The following is a 15791-nucleotide window of genomic DNA, read 5'->3' as shown; positions in this document are numbered from 1 at the left end:
AAGAAATCACACAAGCCGTCCACAACAGAACACGCAATTTCCGTTATTCAGTTAAAATAGATTTCAACTTCCTGTTCAAGGAGGTCAAAGCAATCTGTTGGATGTGCACTCTGTTTTCCAGCAACTTGACGCTGTGCTTCAGATCCGTCACCTCGGACTTCACGCTGACGTAGTCGAGTATGTCCGGTACCTCGTACGCCATTTTCAATTTCCTCACGCCGTCGAGTTTCTGGGCCAGCCCGTCAGCTTGCCCTCGAATGACGGCTCGCTCCTTATCCAAGTCGACGGTTTGCTTCTTTTTCTCCTCGATCAATTTCAATATGTTCATCAGGTAATTATTTTGTTCGATCATCGCTTTCTTGTGTATGGTTAGGTTTAAATTGGCGTCGCCGGTCATTTTCTTCAGCTCCCCGAGTTGCTGGAGCTTGTAGTCGATGATTTCCAAACATTCCTTGTTTTCGATTTTCAATTTATCAAAGTCGACCGCCCTCAAACTTTCGCTCAGTTCTGATTTGACTTTTATTTGACCTTTAAACTTTGAATATTGAGTGTTTAACGTGCTGGTTCTGAGTCTCAGTTTGCCGATGTAACTGTCGGTTATCTTAGCCCACTCGGTCATGTACCTGATCCAGACTTCCGCCGGAATACGTTGAGCTATTTTGTCCCAGCCCTCGACTATCACTTCCTTCTCAAACATTTCGCTCGCTTTTTTTATTTCCGTTTCCCTCAAATCGATTTCCTCCAGCTGGGCTCTCAGTAACGCTTGTTGCTTTTGAGCTTTCTTTCTGGATTTTTCGAGATTATTTATCAAAGTTTCCATTTCGGTTGACACTAGTTCAGAACGCTCCAAAACGTTGATCCTCGGCCCGGAACCGAAGATGACGGTTCCGCTGACCTTGGCCGAGGAGTCGACACGTCTCGTCGACACCTTAGACGGGCTGGCGAGCATTCGGGACGGACTTATCAGCGATTCCATTCCGAATTTAGAAGTTTGGGATTTGATGAAACTTCCAACGTTCAGCGAGGAGTTGCTGTGGATTTTCAAAGCGTAGTCCAGTGCTTGTTGGATTCCATGCATCAGAGACGGTTCGAGTTTCATGATGGTCCTCTCTATGATTTCATTTTCCAACGTGAGGACCCTGATATGCTGTTTCAAATCGTTCACTTGCTTGATCAGCTCCGCGTCTGTTACTTCTTCGATGTAGTTCGCGAAGTGGCAGCTCGACCTCGAATGCTGGCTCACACTGCTTCTGTGTCCGTGCGGTTGTAAATACGACATTATTGTAAAATAAAATCGAATATCTCGTCAAATATCTAAAATTTCCACGTCAAGTCTCAGTGACACCGATTTTGACGTTGTTTGTCTATGAAGTTAATTAAAACAAATTTGACCTTTAAGTCCTGGACGATAAGGGTTATATTTGGTTACGTGTGCTTTTTTATTGACTATTGTAGTTTCAAGTCAACAAGTGAGGTTGCCACGGTAACCGTATATAGGCTTTTTGTGTCAATGCCATTGTGACCTCGTGACCTGTGTCTAGGGCGAATTAATATCATTGATGGTTTAATTTGTCTTGGAATTGAATCTGAATGGTTTTTGCAGACCATATAAAAGACTATGTCATACATATCTATAACACTAATAAAACAATTGTACATACTTATAGACAATATTTAATAATTAATTTTGAAAATGATTTAATAATCTAAAACCTCATGGCGACCTTTACCGCCGAGCACGAGAATAATTATGAAAAAATTAAGTCAACATAGAAAATCAGAGTTGATTTATTGTAATCCAAAATTTTTATATTTTCAATAAACTCAATAAAAATGTCCAACCGTTGAACTAAGACCCCTTTCTCCAGGAGAAGACTTAGAGCCTCTGCCATCACTATACTCCGATGAGGGTTGGTAGAGAAATGTGATAGAATTTCACCTGGCACATGGATATTTCCTCACGGTGGTCCTTACATCGCTGATCATGATTCTCTATAGTCGCCACCTACTGTCTATGTATGTTTGTATTTCCTCTCGAATAATAAATTTCCATGAATTACAGCCACGAACGAAAGAAGATGTACTGGGAGCAGCTGGAATTGAGATGCAGGTCTCTATATCGACCTCCCAGTGGACAGCCAGCTGTTGCAGCTGGAAGACCTGTGCAGGTATTTTCATGACTGTAGACTTAAAATACCCATCATACGTAAGAAAAAAAAATTTAAAGGCGAATATTTGTAAATATTGTATTGTCGTTGTTAGAGCCTCACCCCTTGGACTATTTACCCCCTAACTCTATTTAGTCAATTGAAGGGGATAAAGGAATTATTAACCCCTGTGGTATAGATCTATTCATTCCCGTAGGTGCCATTAAGTTAAAATATATACGTGCGTGTATGAGTGAGGGATGCTCGTGGTTACAAGAAGTCATACTTTAGCTGGACTAAGAGTACAGACAGCAAAAAAAATATACAAATTAGATTATTTTTATTTTATTTATTTCAGTAAAAAATAATTAATTCACCGTTAGGGGCGGGTCTTCGTGAGCATGTAATTTATTTAATGGAATAGAATACAGCTTATGGTAATGATATTTAAATCAATCAATCATAATCCCAGCGACATAAACTCTCACGTGTGTCGATGGTTCCAGAACTCCTGCAGCTGCTGCACGCAGTGTCACCCGACGCAGGCGGCTTGGGACTTCAGCCTGCAGCACAGGTTTTGGGCGCCCGGTGAGTTTATTGTTACTGGAGACGTACAGCTGTCGTAAGATAATTGAATTATTTAAAAGGCAAAAAAATATTATCATAAAAACATCTGTTAAAAATGGTTTTGGTTGTAAAGTCCCAAGTTATTCTTAGGAAAACGTTCAAATATTAAAGTCCATTTCATGCAGGTCGCGTCGGCAACCTGTACTCTCCCACTCCTGGCTCCGGAGCTGGTCGCAAGGCGTCGCCATGGAGCTGGCTGCCCTGGACACGTACGCAGCAAACGTGAGGCTACACTTACTAACTAACTGGCTCTTCGTCAACTCATTCAGACACACTTGGTCGCCTCCATCGAAAGAGTCTTAAATTAATCAGAGTTCGGTCTGCAATAATTTTATAACCAGCGTTAATATATTTTCAGGTCTCGCTGCAGAAGGAGTGGGGTCCCGCAGTCGGGGGACAGTGCGTACGGCTTCTGCGAGACCGAACAGAACCAGAACCCGGGACAGTCCTACGACGAACGCACCTACCCGAATAATTTCGATCAATTTCAACGCTCCCAGAATCCGTCAAACTTCTCCCAGAGTTCCGCGAATTTCCCTCAGAATCCGGCAAACTTCCCTCAATCTTCCGTCACCTTTGTACAGAGTTCCGGAAACTTCTCCCAGAACGTATCGAACTTCCAAGGCCCATACCCACAAGGATCCAACTTCGTGCAGGGGACGAGTTTCCCACCGGGAGGTTTCCAGGAGGGCTTCGGAGAGGCGAGCGGTAGCTTCGACGCGCAGACCGGCGTGTGGGGTCCGCCGCCCCCCTACAGCCCGCAGGGGAGGACAGCCAGCAGGTACGCTTCCAATTTTCAACATGGGACCGCCCTCTCTATGTGTAAATATGGTTGAATCGATATCGAGAGATATCGACTTAAATCCCTGCGTCTTAATATTGCGTTCTAGTAATAACACTGGCTCAAATTCCAGACACCACCTCCACCACCAGGACCCCGCGGCGACCACGCTGCTGCACCACCACCACATGGAGCATCGGAGCTCGATGCCGCTGCACGAGCACTCGCTGCCGCTGCAGGCGCACACGTGCTCCCGGAGCTACCTGCCCGCCGGCGAGCTGGCGCGGCTGAACCCGGAGCCGGGCCGGTCGAACCCGGAGCCGGGCCGGATGAACCCGGAGGCGGGCCGCGCGTACCCGGGCGAGCGGCCGCACGAGCTGGAGCGGTTCAGCTCGCTGCGCGGGCAGCTCGTGCCGTACGGCGGCTGCGCGAGGTCGAGGTCGAGGTCGAGGTCGCTGGCCGTGAGCGCCGGCAGCCTGCACGCCGACTGCCGGGACGACGCCGCCGCCGAGTGCCTGCACCTCAAATCTGCCAGCAAAGGTCCGCGAGGAGGCTTCGTAATTGAGCCATTCGGTTGAATTATTAGTCAAAGTTGAGTTTGGTCTTCGAGCACCCTGAGTATGGAACGGGTGTAACCTCTCCGTTTGCAGTTTCAGATCAGAGCAGCGACTCGTGCCCGAAGCAGGGGAAGGAGAACCTGGGGTTCCAAAACGACAAACATTCGCCGATGAGGTACGTGTGGCGACTCCGCGTTGAGGTCTCGATTCAATACTGCAGGCCGGAACCAGATCTCCGAGCTCGTGTTTGAAATAGAAATTTCGTAGAGATAGATTCTTGAATTTGTTCTGAAGTGGCAATTGGGTTATTTGGAATTTTTATCCTTTAAACCACGGCCCGCGATGGCCGTCTTCGGCCTTCGGTGTAATATATGCCCCCGGAGCCTCCATGCCTTAGGGCCTCATCGGGCTACGACTCCATGTCTTTTTTTATGATATACGTTGGCGGACGAGCAAATGTGCCACCGCTGGTGAGTGGTCACCGCCTCCCATAAATAATGCCACTCTGAGAAATATTAACCATTCCTTAAATCGCCAACGTGCCACGAACCTTGGGAACTGAGATGTTCCCTCGCCCGTCCAGAGGTCCCGTCTTTTATTCGAAGTTCTCGGCCAACTAACCGTAACGTCAGAGAAGTCACAGTGGCGTCGGTTCCAGGTCGTCGCTGTCGGCGTGCGCGTCGCACCCCGCGGAGTCGGAAGTGTACTTCGCGGACGTGTCCAGCTGCTGCAACGTGAGTACCCACGCGACTGGTAGATAGGCATTGTTTAAGCGACCACACCGCCCCTGTGTGAGTGTAACCACGATGAAATCACACGAGTAACACGATATGTCGCTGCAGGCGGACTGCTGCGCGAACCCGCCGGTGTCGGCGCTGGTGGGCACGATCGAGGCGCAGCCCGAGTCCACGTCGGAGTCCGACTCGGGCTCGCTCACGCCGAGCCGGCCGCCGCGCCCGCAGCCCCCGGGCTCCGCCAAGCGCCGGCCGCGCCCCGACAAGCTCGCCAAGCTCGACAAGCTGCGCCAGGACTTCGGCGGCTCGCTGCGCCTCACCGAGCAGCAGATGGAGCACTTGAACGGCTCCGTGCGCATCGAGCGGATGAACGACTGCCGGGTCAGTGAGCGGATGAACGACTCCCGAGTCAGTGACCGGATGAACGACTCCAGAGTCAGTGACCGGATGAACGATTCCCGAGTCAGTGACCGGATGAACGACTCTAGAGTCAGTGACCGGATGAACGAGTCCAGATTCAGTGACCGGATGACCGACTCACGAATCAGCGAAAGAATGAACGACACCAGAGTGATCGAGCGAATGAATGATTCCAGAGTCAGCGATAGAATGAACGATTCCAGAATCAGCGAGCGCATGGCGGACATCAGGATGAGCGACAGGATGATCGATTCCAGAGACCGGTTGAACGATTCCCGAATCGATCGAACGAATGAGTCGCGAGAGTCGAGAGACTCGAGAGACAGACTCAACGAGAGAGTCGAAAGAATGACCGAAAGGGATCGTCTCAACGACTCCGATCGGATGACCGACCCGAGGCTAGACAGAACTAGCGAAGCCCGAGATCGGCCGAACGAGCCTCGGGGCCTGAGCGAGAGGGAGCGCCCGAACGAGTGTCGGCTGGAGCGCCTCGGGGAGCGCGCGAGCGAGCGGCGCGGGCCGGCGCCGGCGCCCTGCCGCCCGCGCACGAGCCCGAAGCCCAAGGACTGCGCCCCCGCGCCGTCGCCGCTGTCGCCCGCCACCGAGGAGTCGCTCGTGTCGGACGAGGACGAGCGCCGGCCGGAGACCGTGTACTCCAACGAGCCGGAGCCGGAGCGCCTGGCGCCGGACTCGCAGTACGAGCCGGTCCGGGACGGCAAGGACGAGCTCGAGCTGAACCACCACCGCTGCTACAGCGACACCAACACCATGGACTCCGGCTGGCAGAGCGGCTCCGAGAGGCAGGTCACGGACTGACCGGCGGGCGGCCGCCTGCCGCTGCGCTACACGTGACGACGCCCGCGAGCGGAACCCGTCGTTGGCGATTATCTTGTTGCAATCTAAACTTTTATTTATTTACCAATCGAACATATTGCGTAGACTTTCAAAACTTAGGAGTCACTTATATTGTTTAAATTTGTTAAATTTCGGCCGCTAGTTACGAATTTACACGTTTGTCCCGAAGTATAAAACTCTAACAGCGAGCGTAGCATACCAGGGCTAGGGTGCAGGTGCTCCCCGAGACGCGAGATAAACTCTGCTGACTTCTAGACTCAGTGTCGTTACTTAATCTCGAATTTACTCACAACTTACAGGGTATGTGGTACCATCCGACCGACGAGACAGCCACCTACTATAATTTGACTGAAACGGGACAGGTCACTCGTTCGATCTGTATAGAAAACCAAATTTTCATTCAACAATAAGTAAAGCATGTGCCAATTAACGAGTTTATAAAAAAAATACGACCAAATTTATAATAAAGGAAAATATTTATTCCCATTATGAATTTCGAATTAAATAATTTAAGATTTTATAAAAAAATCGATATCTACATTTGAAAACGAATCATAGAACGAAATCATTCGATCGGATTCGTAATCGATCGAGTTTGTAATCAATGAGTCATCGAAATAATACTCTTATTTAATTAAGATTTTTTAATTTCATAACATCTCGCCTTTGAAAATTTTAACATTTTGTAAATATTGATCTCTTAAACGTTTAGAAATTCGCCGAGTTTGACTTTTGCCTTAAAATATTATCGTTATTGCAAAAGGTCGTATGTAACACTGCTGTTAAAATAAGTCATACAATCATCCTCCTGGTGTCTTTTCGTATAAATTCTATGTTACGTTAATTCTAACGTTAGTAAAGAAATATCAAAGAGCTAAATTAATTATATAATTGATAGTTAAGAACAAAAAATCGATTTAATAATCGAATCGTAATCGTTGTCGATATCGATACGATAATCAAAATTCAAGTCGAAAATTGCGATCAAAAATGACTTTATTCAACTGGGCTCTTATAACACTGAATCGTTATATCAGAATGTAGATTCAAACGAGAACATCCGACAAGAAACTGAGTTACTAGAGATACAATCGAATTGACATATCCTGTTAGTGTATACAACTGCACATACGACCTTTTACATACCGAACAAAACCGAGTCAGTCTATTGACGTCTCGAGTTCAATTGTTTTAAAAAACCACAAATCAATAGAGAAACTAAAATTATAATCCCTTCGTCCGCAGCCAACTCGGCATCGGCTCTGCGGATCGAACGTTTCTTGCCTTTACGATCTCGCGACTGTTGACTTCCAATAGAGCAATATACTTTGTAAATATTCATATTTTAAGTATTAGCGGTTCGTTAGACCCCTTAGAGAAATCGGCTCGGATTTTTGTGAACGAGTATCGACGGTATTTTATTATTATAGAGCACATTGGATACATCAGGGGTTCAGATTCGAATGAAATCAACAAGTTTTTTTTTTTTTTTCAATTAATTCGTATCACCAACCTCCATTTACGCGTGGGGAAATATTATCCAATTCATCTCACTCAATTATAATCGATAGCATTTTTTTATGCATAGCAACACTGGTTTTATTTAATCTATATTACTTTAAGTATCAATTTGTATATGAATACTAAAGTTCCTTGATTTGGCGCACAAAGTGAATCTGAACTGGTTTGTGTTTTAATATTAGACGTATGAATTAAAACTACGCGAACTGGAATTCATTCCTATTTAATGTCCGCCCGTTGAGAGAACGCGGTCCTGTCAGAAGAATAGTTACGTCAGAGGTTTCGCCCTTGAGGGGGGTAGGGGGGGGGGATCGTTCAATATTATTACTAACTGTGTAATTATAATTTGGTAAATCCACAAAAGTTACAGACTCCATGCAGTTTAAAGACCGATGTCATTATGAATGGAATAATTGTGTTTAACGTTTAATTGTAACTAAAAGAAAACTTATTTTTATTCATACAGAGCTGCTACGTTATCTCGTGACCAACTGACAGACTGACTCATTCTCTTAGCGACAGGATTTTAGTTGTAAAAATTCTACCATTACATTAATTTAAAAAAATTAAGTAAATATTTAAGTAATTCTTTAATTGGCAATATATTTGCAAAGTAATTATTGTATAGCAGTTTAATTGTTGTAAATTTTAATATTTTTCCTTGTACAATGCAATCAGAAACAACTTCCTTAGGTAGTTTCAAAACATTTTCTCAGAAAGTAATAATTGCTAGAAACTTTTTATTCTTGTATTTTTTCACAATTTTTTTTTTGCTAACGCTACCGACTTTACAAGTTAAATATTGCAATTGAAATTTAAGCCAGTTCCACACAGAGATCGATCTGAAAATTTCTACACACTATTGGTGCTTACAAGTATATATTCAGGGCCGGATCTGCCATATGGCTTTTTGGGCTTTAGCCCAGGGCCCCGTGGATTCAAGGGGGCCTCAGATAAGTCAAGTCAAAGTCAAAAATAGACGATAATGCGAAAGAATCCATAACTTTATTAAATTAAACAAATCGTATGGTTTGCAGCGCTGCGAGTCCCGCAATTAATCAAACCCATTCAATTAATTTAATTCAAGTCTACGTTCAGATAAGTAAGCCTAAGTAGTTTTAGCCCAAGGCCCCCTAAACTTACGGTCCGGCCCTGTAGTTGGTACCAAACTTAATAAAAACATATTTAAATATTGAACTGAATTGACTAATCAGTTGTTAAGTTAATACTTAAGTTATGTTATACTTAAAATAATAAATATATTCGATTATATTTAATAGACATCAGTATTAAAAATGTGCGTAAAATTCAACTTAATCGATTATGAGGAATTGGCTTAGAATTCCATTGTAAGGTTTGGTCCAGACGTGTGTAAATAAATACAAATATAATGGCGCCTCACCAATACCACGATGCGCAATGATTTAGACAGGCGCGACTCGGTGTTTTGACTCCATGTCTGTTTGTTTTAGGAAACAGATTAATAATGACATTTATTATTTGATCATTACTCATTAAACTTTACCGTTTAATTAATTTATCTTTATTTAAATATGTAATTGTATATTTTTTGTAATTACTCTAAGACATTTAGATATTTTAATTAATAGGTACGTAATGGATATTTTACTATAATCAATAATTATTGGTCATTTTTTTTTAAACGAAAGCTTAAATAACTTCTTACTAAACGTAAAAGTAATATGAAATATTAAATCTGAAGGTTAATCACCAGGACGGTTGACATATAAAAAAATAATCTGTCAAAATTTGACAGCTCTCTTTGACAGTTTTTTTTTTAATGATTATGCTAAGATGTCCATGAAATACTGATCCTATTCACGTCTGTCCAGTTTTATACTTAGGAATTGAGATTAAACAACTTTGTGATGTGATTCTTTTGTCCGTATTTGTAATTTTCAGTGTTAGTTTCTTATATTGTTAGATTTATCTATAATGGTTCTATTAAAAGACTGAAATCTTATCAACGTTTTTCATTATTTATCCCGTTCTTATTTTAGCTAGAGCTTACTCAGTCTGAGTGCTAGATTAGATTTGTACTCAAATATGTTTTATTCAAGTATGCTCTTCGACTAGAAAAAGCCCAATAAGGAACTTATAAAGAAATTATAAAATATTTCTATATTCAATGACATATTATTTTTTTACCATTCGTTCGGTTAAACCAGTAGTTCCCAAACTTATTTTTCTCGTGGACCGCTTTCAAAATTTTACTGTTTTCGGTGGACCCCCTGCTGCTACATTTCTATCACATTCTTAAAGTCGCCAAAAAATAAAATTGTGTCGCTTCTGAGTTCTGTCCCTATAATCCGATAGCTAAAATAAAAACGAAAAATGGTAATTTTATAACACTTTATTTATCAAAAGAATAGAATTACAAGAAAAAATTAATGAGGTAGTATAGGTTCAGGTCATAATTTTAATTAATGGGAAGGATGTATTTGATGGAGTGTCAGCAAACGATCAATGTTTGGCTTTATTTTTGTGAGCAATAACCGCAAATACCCCCGCTCTGTGATGTTTAATTTGCTCCTTTTTTTTGTTAAGAGGTTTGTAACGGTACTAAAACTCCTTTCGACAAGGTATGACAAGGGAAAAGCAATTAAAAATTTCCTTGCGATTTCCCACAGTCCAGGATATTTTCCGGGTATTTCTGCTTGCAGCCAAAATGTTTGGTAGCTTTTCTAAATTTCACCTTTAACTCCTCATTGGTGTTTAGCTCGAGCAGCTCCTCTTGTAATACAACATTGGCCACTTCCGTTTCATCAAATGGATTTATGATCCATGGTGGTATATCCATCGTCAGCATATCTTCAAACCTGGTTTTGAAGTCATGCAGGGCACTTAAATGTTGACTGTAGGTATGGATATCCTCATCAATACATTCTACCTGCGACAAGTTTCGAAATTGAGAGAATTTTTGACAGACAGTTTTGCTTCATAAATTTCAATTTCCCAATAAAAGCCGAAATTATCCCCTTTGTTTTGAAGATGAAGAGATTGGTTCAACCTGTTACTTAAATGTTTTGCCACAAGATGTTGTCGGTGGATTACGCAATCAATAGCTGTAAGTCCATTGCAGGAGCTCAGTCTGTTGCCACTGAAATAATGTTTGTAAATGAAATCGATTTTTCCGTAAAAAAATTACTCAGGACATTAAATATTGATTCGCCATTAGTGTCAGTCTCCAAAGTTCTAGCAAATAGCAATTCTTCGTGAATTTCTTCCTCCATAATAAATCGGACATATGCCAATAATAATGCTTCATTACCGGGTAACGTTGACTAACTTTCGATAACTTTCTTAACGAAAACTTTCGATATCAGAGCTCATTTCATCAATGCGTCTCTGTACAGTATTATTACTTAATGGGATTCTTTTTAATACGTCAAATGGAGATTTGTGCAAAATAGTTTTTAAAACCTCTTCAACAGCGGGTAAAATTAAATGTTCTCCGATAGTGTGCGGTTTTCCAGATTTTGCTATAAGTAATGAGGTATTGTAAGATGCCCGCAGGCCATGGGGGTCCACATGGACCACTTTGGGAATCACTGGGTTAAACCTACCATTTAACCAGCTGATATTTTTCGGATGTCAAGAATATTGTAAAATGACCACAGCAAAATATACATCAGACAATGTATGGTTAGTTAACAGGTATTGTCTATGGGATTCTTTTAAGGTCTTTGACTAGTAGTAGTGTTACGTGATAGCGTAATAGGGGAAGTATACACGAGTACCAATTATGATACTAAAACGCTTGGTTGGTCCAAACGAATTATAAATCTGTTGTAAAGATGTCAAGTTTCAGTTGCATAACGGACTGAAAATCAATTTTCAAATTTCTTTCTGAATTGTGTTTAAACTATATAACACAAATAAATATATCTGAATCAACTTGAAGTATTGACGTATTTTACAACTTTTTAATAATGAAATAATGTATTTTTTTTTTACTTTAATGTTGAAAATAAAACTTCACTTAGTAGATTTAAGTTTTTTATTAATCTTAAAATGTAATTCTATTAAAATAGTTATTTTTCCACAAATGTGAAAGTTATTGAAGCACCACGGGGTTAAAATGAACACTTAGTATTTTATTATGTTAGGTATAATTTTTATTTTGTTCGTTGATCATTATTTAAAACAATTTATATACGTGAAATAAAAATAAATACATGAAGTTTGGTAATTATAGAGTTTCTCAATAAAAAAAAGAAATTGACATTTAATTGAATATTATCTGTAGTCACATTCCCACAAAATAAACGTCAACTAAATCATCATAATAGATTTCGATAAAAATAAATATTTCAAATTCAATATCGTTCTAAAAAAATCAATATCTTTGCCTTAACTCCACAATTGAGAAATATATTATGTGATTTCTTAAAATCGTTAATTTAGAGTTTCACGTAGAATGTATTCAACCTAGAGTTTTCGGCATTCGCCAGTATAATAACATCATATTAAGTTATTTGTTGTTTTTGCGTGAAAGAGACAGAAAACATATTCTACACTCATGAAAGCACTTGTCAAAAAGAGATGATAGTATATTTCTCTACAACCTTGTAAATGTAAGTGAAATGTCATTTTGAAGCGCGTGACAGTAACCACAGATAAAATAACATTGGCGTCAGGACATAAACTTGTGTTGCTGGTAATGAGTGGAAGGATAAAACGATATTCGTTATTTAGCTGTGTAATATTGTGTAAAAATACTTATTTTTATTGGTAATAAAGTTCCTTGAATTACATTAAAAAAACTAAAGACACTTTTGTTATTTTTTTTGTCAGTTTTTTCAATCTAAATATTCTACGAATTAAATCGTCTGCGAAAACTAATAAAAATGGTACAATTCATTCACACTATTTTTCTTTATTATTATAAACATATTATTAAAGACTAGTGGACTTATATGCGTTAGCATTACTATACTAAGTTAAAAAGGCACTTACTTTAGATTAATTAAAATCACTTTACTTACAAACTAAATGTTTTCTCGAAATAAAAAAATAAGATTACCTACACGTTACCAAATAATTACATAATTTCAATCAATACATGAAGGGCTTAACTATAAATTTAGTTTACGGGGTCAAGACAAAGTAATGCCATCAAATCTATGGAACAGAGAGATCGATCAGGAGTGCGATTCTGTAAGAGTTCACTTCGTATCTCACGCGTGAAATGTTGACAACCGACTTACGCCATTTTGATACGCGTATCCTTTAAATGTTATATATAATATATTAAATATTATAGTGCATTAGTTTTGAGTTCCTTCTTACAGAATATACAGTTCTTAAACGCCCGCTACATATTATTTATAAGTAAGACCATGTTAAGAGAGTATAAACTAAGAAAAATAGCGAAAATATCTATGGTTAACCCGAAAATACCTTAGCGACCTTCACTGGTCTAATAGACCGCACAGTACTACTTGTAGAAATTCATTATTACACTAATTATGAGCAACAAACAGCTGTATGTCTGAATGTTAGTGCCGAGATTGGAAACTAGTTCTTCTGTGTATACTAGTTTGGTGTCCTGTGTCTGCTCGGAGACGGTCGCTGGTGAACCTTCTTTGTCACCGAGGAGTTGATTACCGACTTTCAAATTCTTCAATAACGTCAGGACATCCTCTGCAAACGATAAGTTAGGATAAGTTATTGAGAGATATTGCGTATAGATACATAAATTAAATCTGTACTGATCATTTTTGTTTAAAAATTGGATAAGAACAGTCTTTTTCACATAAGCAGGCCTAAACACCGATGTCCAACTTCAATTTTATCATTTTAAGGGAACTCTATCGACTATCTTTAATTCAAAAATAAAAGCCCTTTTATATTTCTAATATTGGAAAAAGACAATTTTAGACAGCTTTATACAAACTTATGTACCCAATTTCACCCCGTTGATGATGATGATGGATGATGCGTTTTCAGAAAAGCTGTCTTTAATTCATAATTGGAAGCTTAAATACAGATTTCCATATGTCTAACATCGGAAATGATGAATTTCTATAAGAAGTCTAATCGAGGGATAAGAGTTCTTTAGAGATTTAACCCCTCAGAAAAATATCATTCAGAACAATCCTCTCTTAAAATAATCTTTTCATGCTTACCTAGGTTCGATAAAAAAATTTCATCCTGCTAAGTACACTGGTTTATGTTAAGTTAGTTAATTTTTAGTTTCAAGTGCGTTGTGTGTTAATTGCTCTAAAATTTTAAGTTGATGTACAATACAATTAAAATTAAATTAAATGTAGACTTGAGTTACCTTCTTCCCGATTCCCGTCAGCCCAGTCCACCCGTATGATGGTGGTGAGCGACACCTCGTAAACTTTGTTGGCGTCCGCGGTCGTTGCGATTGCGCGCCGACGACGGCCGTAAGCCGTAGCGCCACTCGCGCACTGCACCTGCACACAAGAACACACACAGACATAAAAACAAGGGACAATTCTACTAACAGATATCGATGATGGTACGATTGTATTCCGATTCAACTTCGACGGAAACGGATTGTTGCGTTTGTTGAGTAGGAAAACGAGAACGGCAACGATACCGTTTGGATTCGATTGCGACCACGTGACAATTGGTTAGTAGCATTGGCACCCTGTTTTATCTGTATTTGTGTATTGCTGTTGGCCCTACTGGCCTTTACAGCGTCACCGAACGTTGGGGCGAGTGCTAAGACTCTGCCTTAAGGTGAACCCTTTTGGGCTCGAGAGTGACGTTCGTCCTGAGGGTGTCTCCTATGAGATCGCACCTCGACTCAGAACGTAGTCGGTGGAGTGTTTGGCACCCTGGTACCGACGCCATTTTTATACGTCATCACAACATATGTAAAATAAACTTAGCAAAAATTAAAGTTAATTTGTATTCTTTTTGCTGTTATTACTCTTAACCCTCTCACTCACACTAAGGCATTTCGATTATGTCCGCGGAGGCGCCATCGTGACTACTCACATTAACATCTAACGCACACTAATGCCCCTATATCATATAGCTACAACTACAGACTTAGCAGTATGTTAGTATGATACTAACAACAATGATTCGCTTATAAATTCGGCATTTCTTGCCCAACTATCGGCAATATTGGCCCTAAGTCTCATAGCTTTTATGATTCGCTAATTCTTCATAAAAACACAGGATTCATTACTAATTACGGTACAATAAATGTTACACTTTCTATAAGCAACTTACCCCTTGACATTTGTCCAGACAGACCGTGACGGTGCCCTTGAACTGCACGTACGTGGTGTCCGGGAACTTGAACGCTCTGAACTTAGCCGTCAAGTTCTTACCGTCGGTGGTGAGGAAGTTGTCGAATAGATATGGATCCACGGAACAGCTGGAATTCAATTTTTTTTTTTTATTTATAATTGTTAGTGTATGGACAAATGGGCCATCTGATAGGAACTGATCACCACGACCCATAAACGTTGGAACTCAAAGAAATATAGAGCATCACTCGCATGGTCAATGCGTTACCAATCTTCGGATCTAACACATTATGTCCCTTGTGCCGGTAGTTTCACTAGCTCAATACTAAATTCAAGTTAATTTTTAATATATTCTATAGTTTTTGGAAATTGTTTCGTTCATTATAATTCTGAGTATTTATTGTGGTTCTTTAGTTGTATTTTCCGAACTTTTTGATCTGTATATTCCGAAGGTTTTTGATACACATCACACATGACATACATCACCTGTGCGCCACTAACCTTGGGAACTAAGATGTTATGTCCCTTGTGCCTGTAGTTACACTGGTTCACTCATCCTTCTAACCGGAAAACAACAATACAGTGTACTGTTATTTGGCGGTAGAATATCTGATGAGTGGGTGGTACCTACCCAGACGGGCTTGCACAAAGCCCTACCACCAAGTAATTAAAAAATGTTAATGGAATATCCAAGAGATATGCTGCTCGAGGACAGAAACTAGAGGGAGGGAGATAGATATATATAAAAGGAAGTGTTAAGTCGATGATGCTGTTGCGTATTTATTTATCTATGTATGTTCGTTTGAATGTATATCGCCTGAGATGTCTCGATCACAGCAGATAAAAAAGTTACACGAGAAGACGACGATTGTTCATTGATATAAGTAATCCTA

General features: G+C 40.5%; 3 protein-coding genes across 5 annotated transcripts in view; 1 reads left to right on the top strand and 2 right to left on the bottom strand.

Annotated features, from left to right (window-relative positions):
* Window positions 1-6564, top strand: part of LOC113395354 (uncharacterized) — a 39804-nt gene extending 33240 nt beyond the window's left edge. For all 3 annotated transcript variants that reach the window (XM_026632956.2, XM_064219539.1, XM_064219540.1), the window contains exons 9-16: window positions 2063-2168; window positions 2654-2735; window positions 2900-2996; window positions 3133-3555; window positions 3689-4095; window positions 4206-4287; window positions 4771-4846; window positions 4955-6564. In XM_026632956.2, the coding sequence (XP_026488741.2) occupies window positions 2063-2168; window positions 2654-2735; window positions 2900-2996; window positions 3133-3555; window positions 3689-4095; window positions 4206-4287; window positions 4771-4846; window positions 4955-6082 (2401 nt within the window). In that variant the 3' untranslated portion in view covers window positions 6083-6564. The remainder of the gene's footprint in view (window positions 1-2062; window positions 2169-2653; window positions 2736-2899; window positions 2997-3132; window positions 3556-3688; window positions 4096-4205; window positions 4288-4770; window positions 4847-4954) is intronic.
* On the bottom strand, window positions 44-1288 carry LOC135194245 (coiled-coil domain-containing protein 113-like). Its single transcript, XM_064219509.1, has one exon. The coding sequence runs from the start codon at window positions 1277-1279 to the stop codon at window positions 44-46; it is 1236 nt and encodes a 411-aa protein (XP_064075579.1). The 5' UTR covers window positions 1280-1288.
* Window positions 6565-12934: 6370 nt separating the features above from the next.
* The window catches only part of LOC113395356 (uncharacterized), a 68994-nt gene continuing 66137 nt past the window's right edge, over window positions 12935-15791 (bottom strand). Inside the window, exons 8-10 of the mRNA XM_026632958.2 lie at window positions 14879-15026; window positions 13950-14088; window positions 12935-13309 (exon numbers count right to left, since the gene is read on the bottom strand). Of these exons, the coding sequence (XP_026488743.2) occupies window positions 13104-13309; window positions 13950-14088; window positions 14879-15026 (493 nt within the window). The 3' untranslated portion in view covers window positions 12935-13103. The remainder of the gene's footprint in view (window positions 13310-13949; window positions 14089-14878; window positions 15027-15791) is intronic.

This window comes from Vanessa tameamea, chromosome 28 (assembly GCF_037043105.1).
Source record: "Vanessa tameamea isolate UH-Manoa-2023 chromosome 28, ilVanTame1 primary haplotype, whole genome shotgun sequence".
Classification (NCBI taxonomy): domain Eukaryota; kingdom Metazoa; phylum Arthropoda; class Insecta; order Lepidoptera; family Nymphalidae; genus Vanessa; species Vanessa tameamea.
Note: the sequence above shows the minus strand (reverse complement) of the source record. Positions and strands in the feature narration are given on the sequence as shown.

Bases quoted from the DNA above. Each gene is read 5' to 3' on its own strand.
- LOC135194245 (XM_064219509.1), bottom strand. From the start codon at position 1,279: ATGTCGTATTTACAACCGCACGGACACAGAAGCAGTGTGAGCCAGCAT.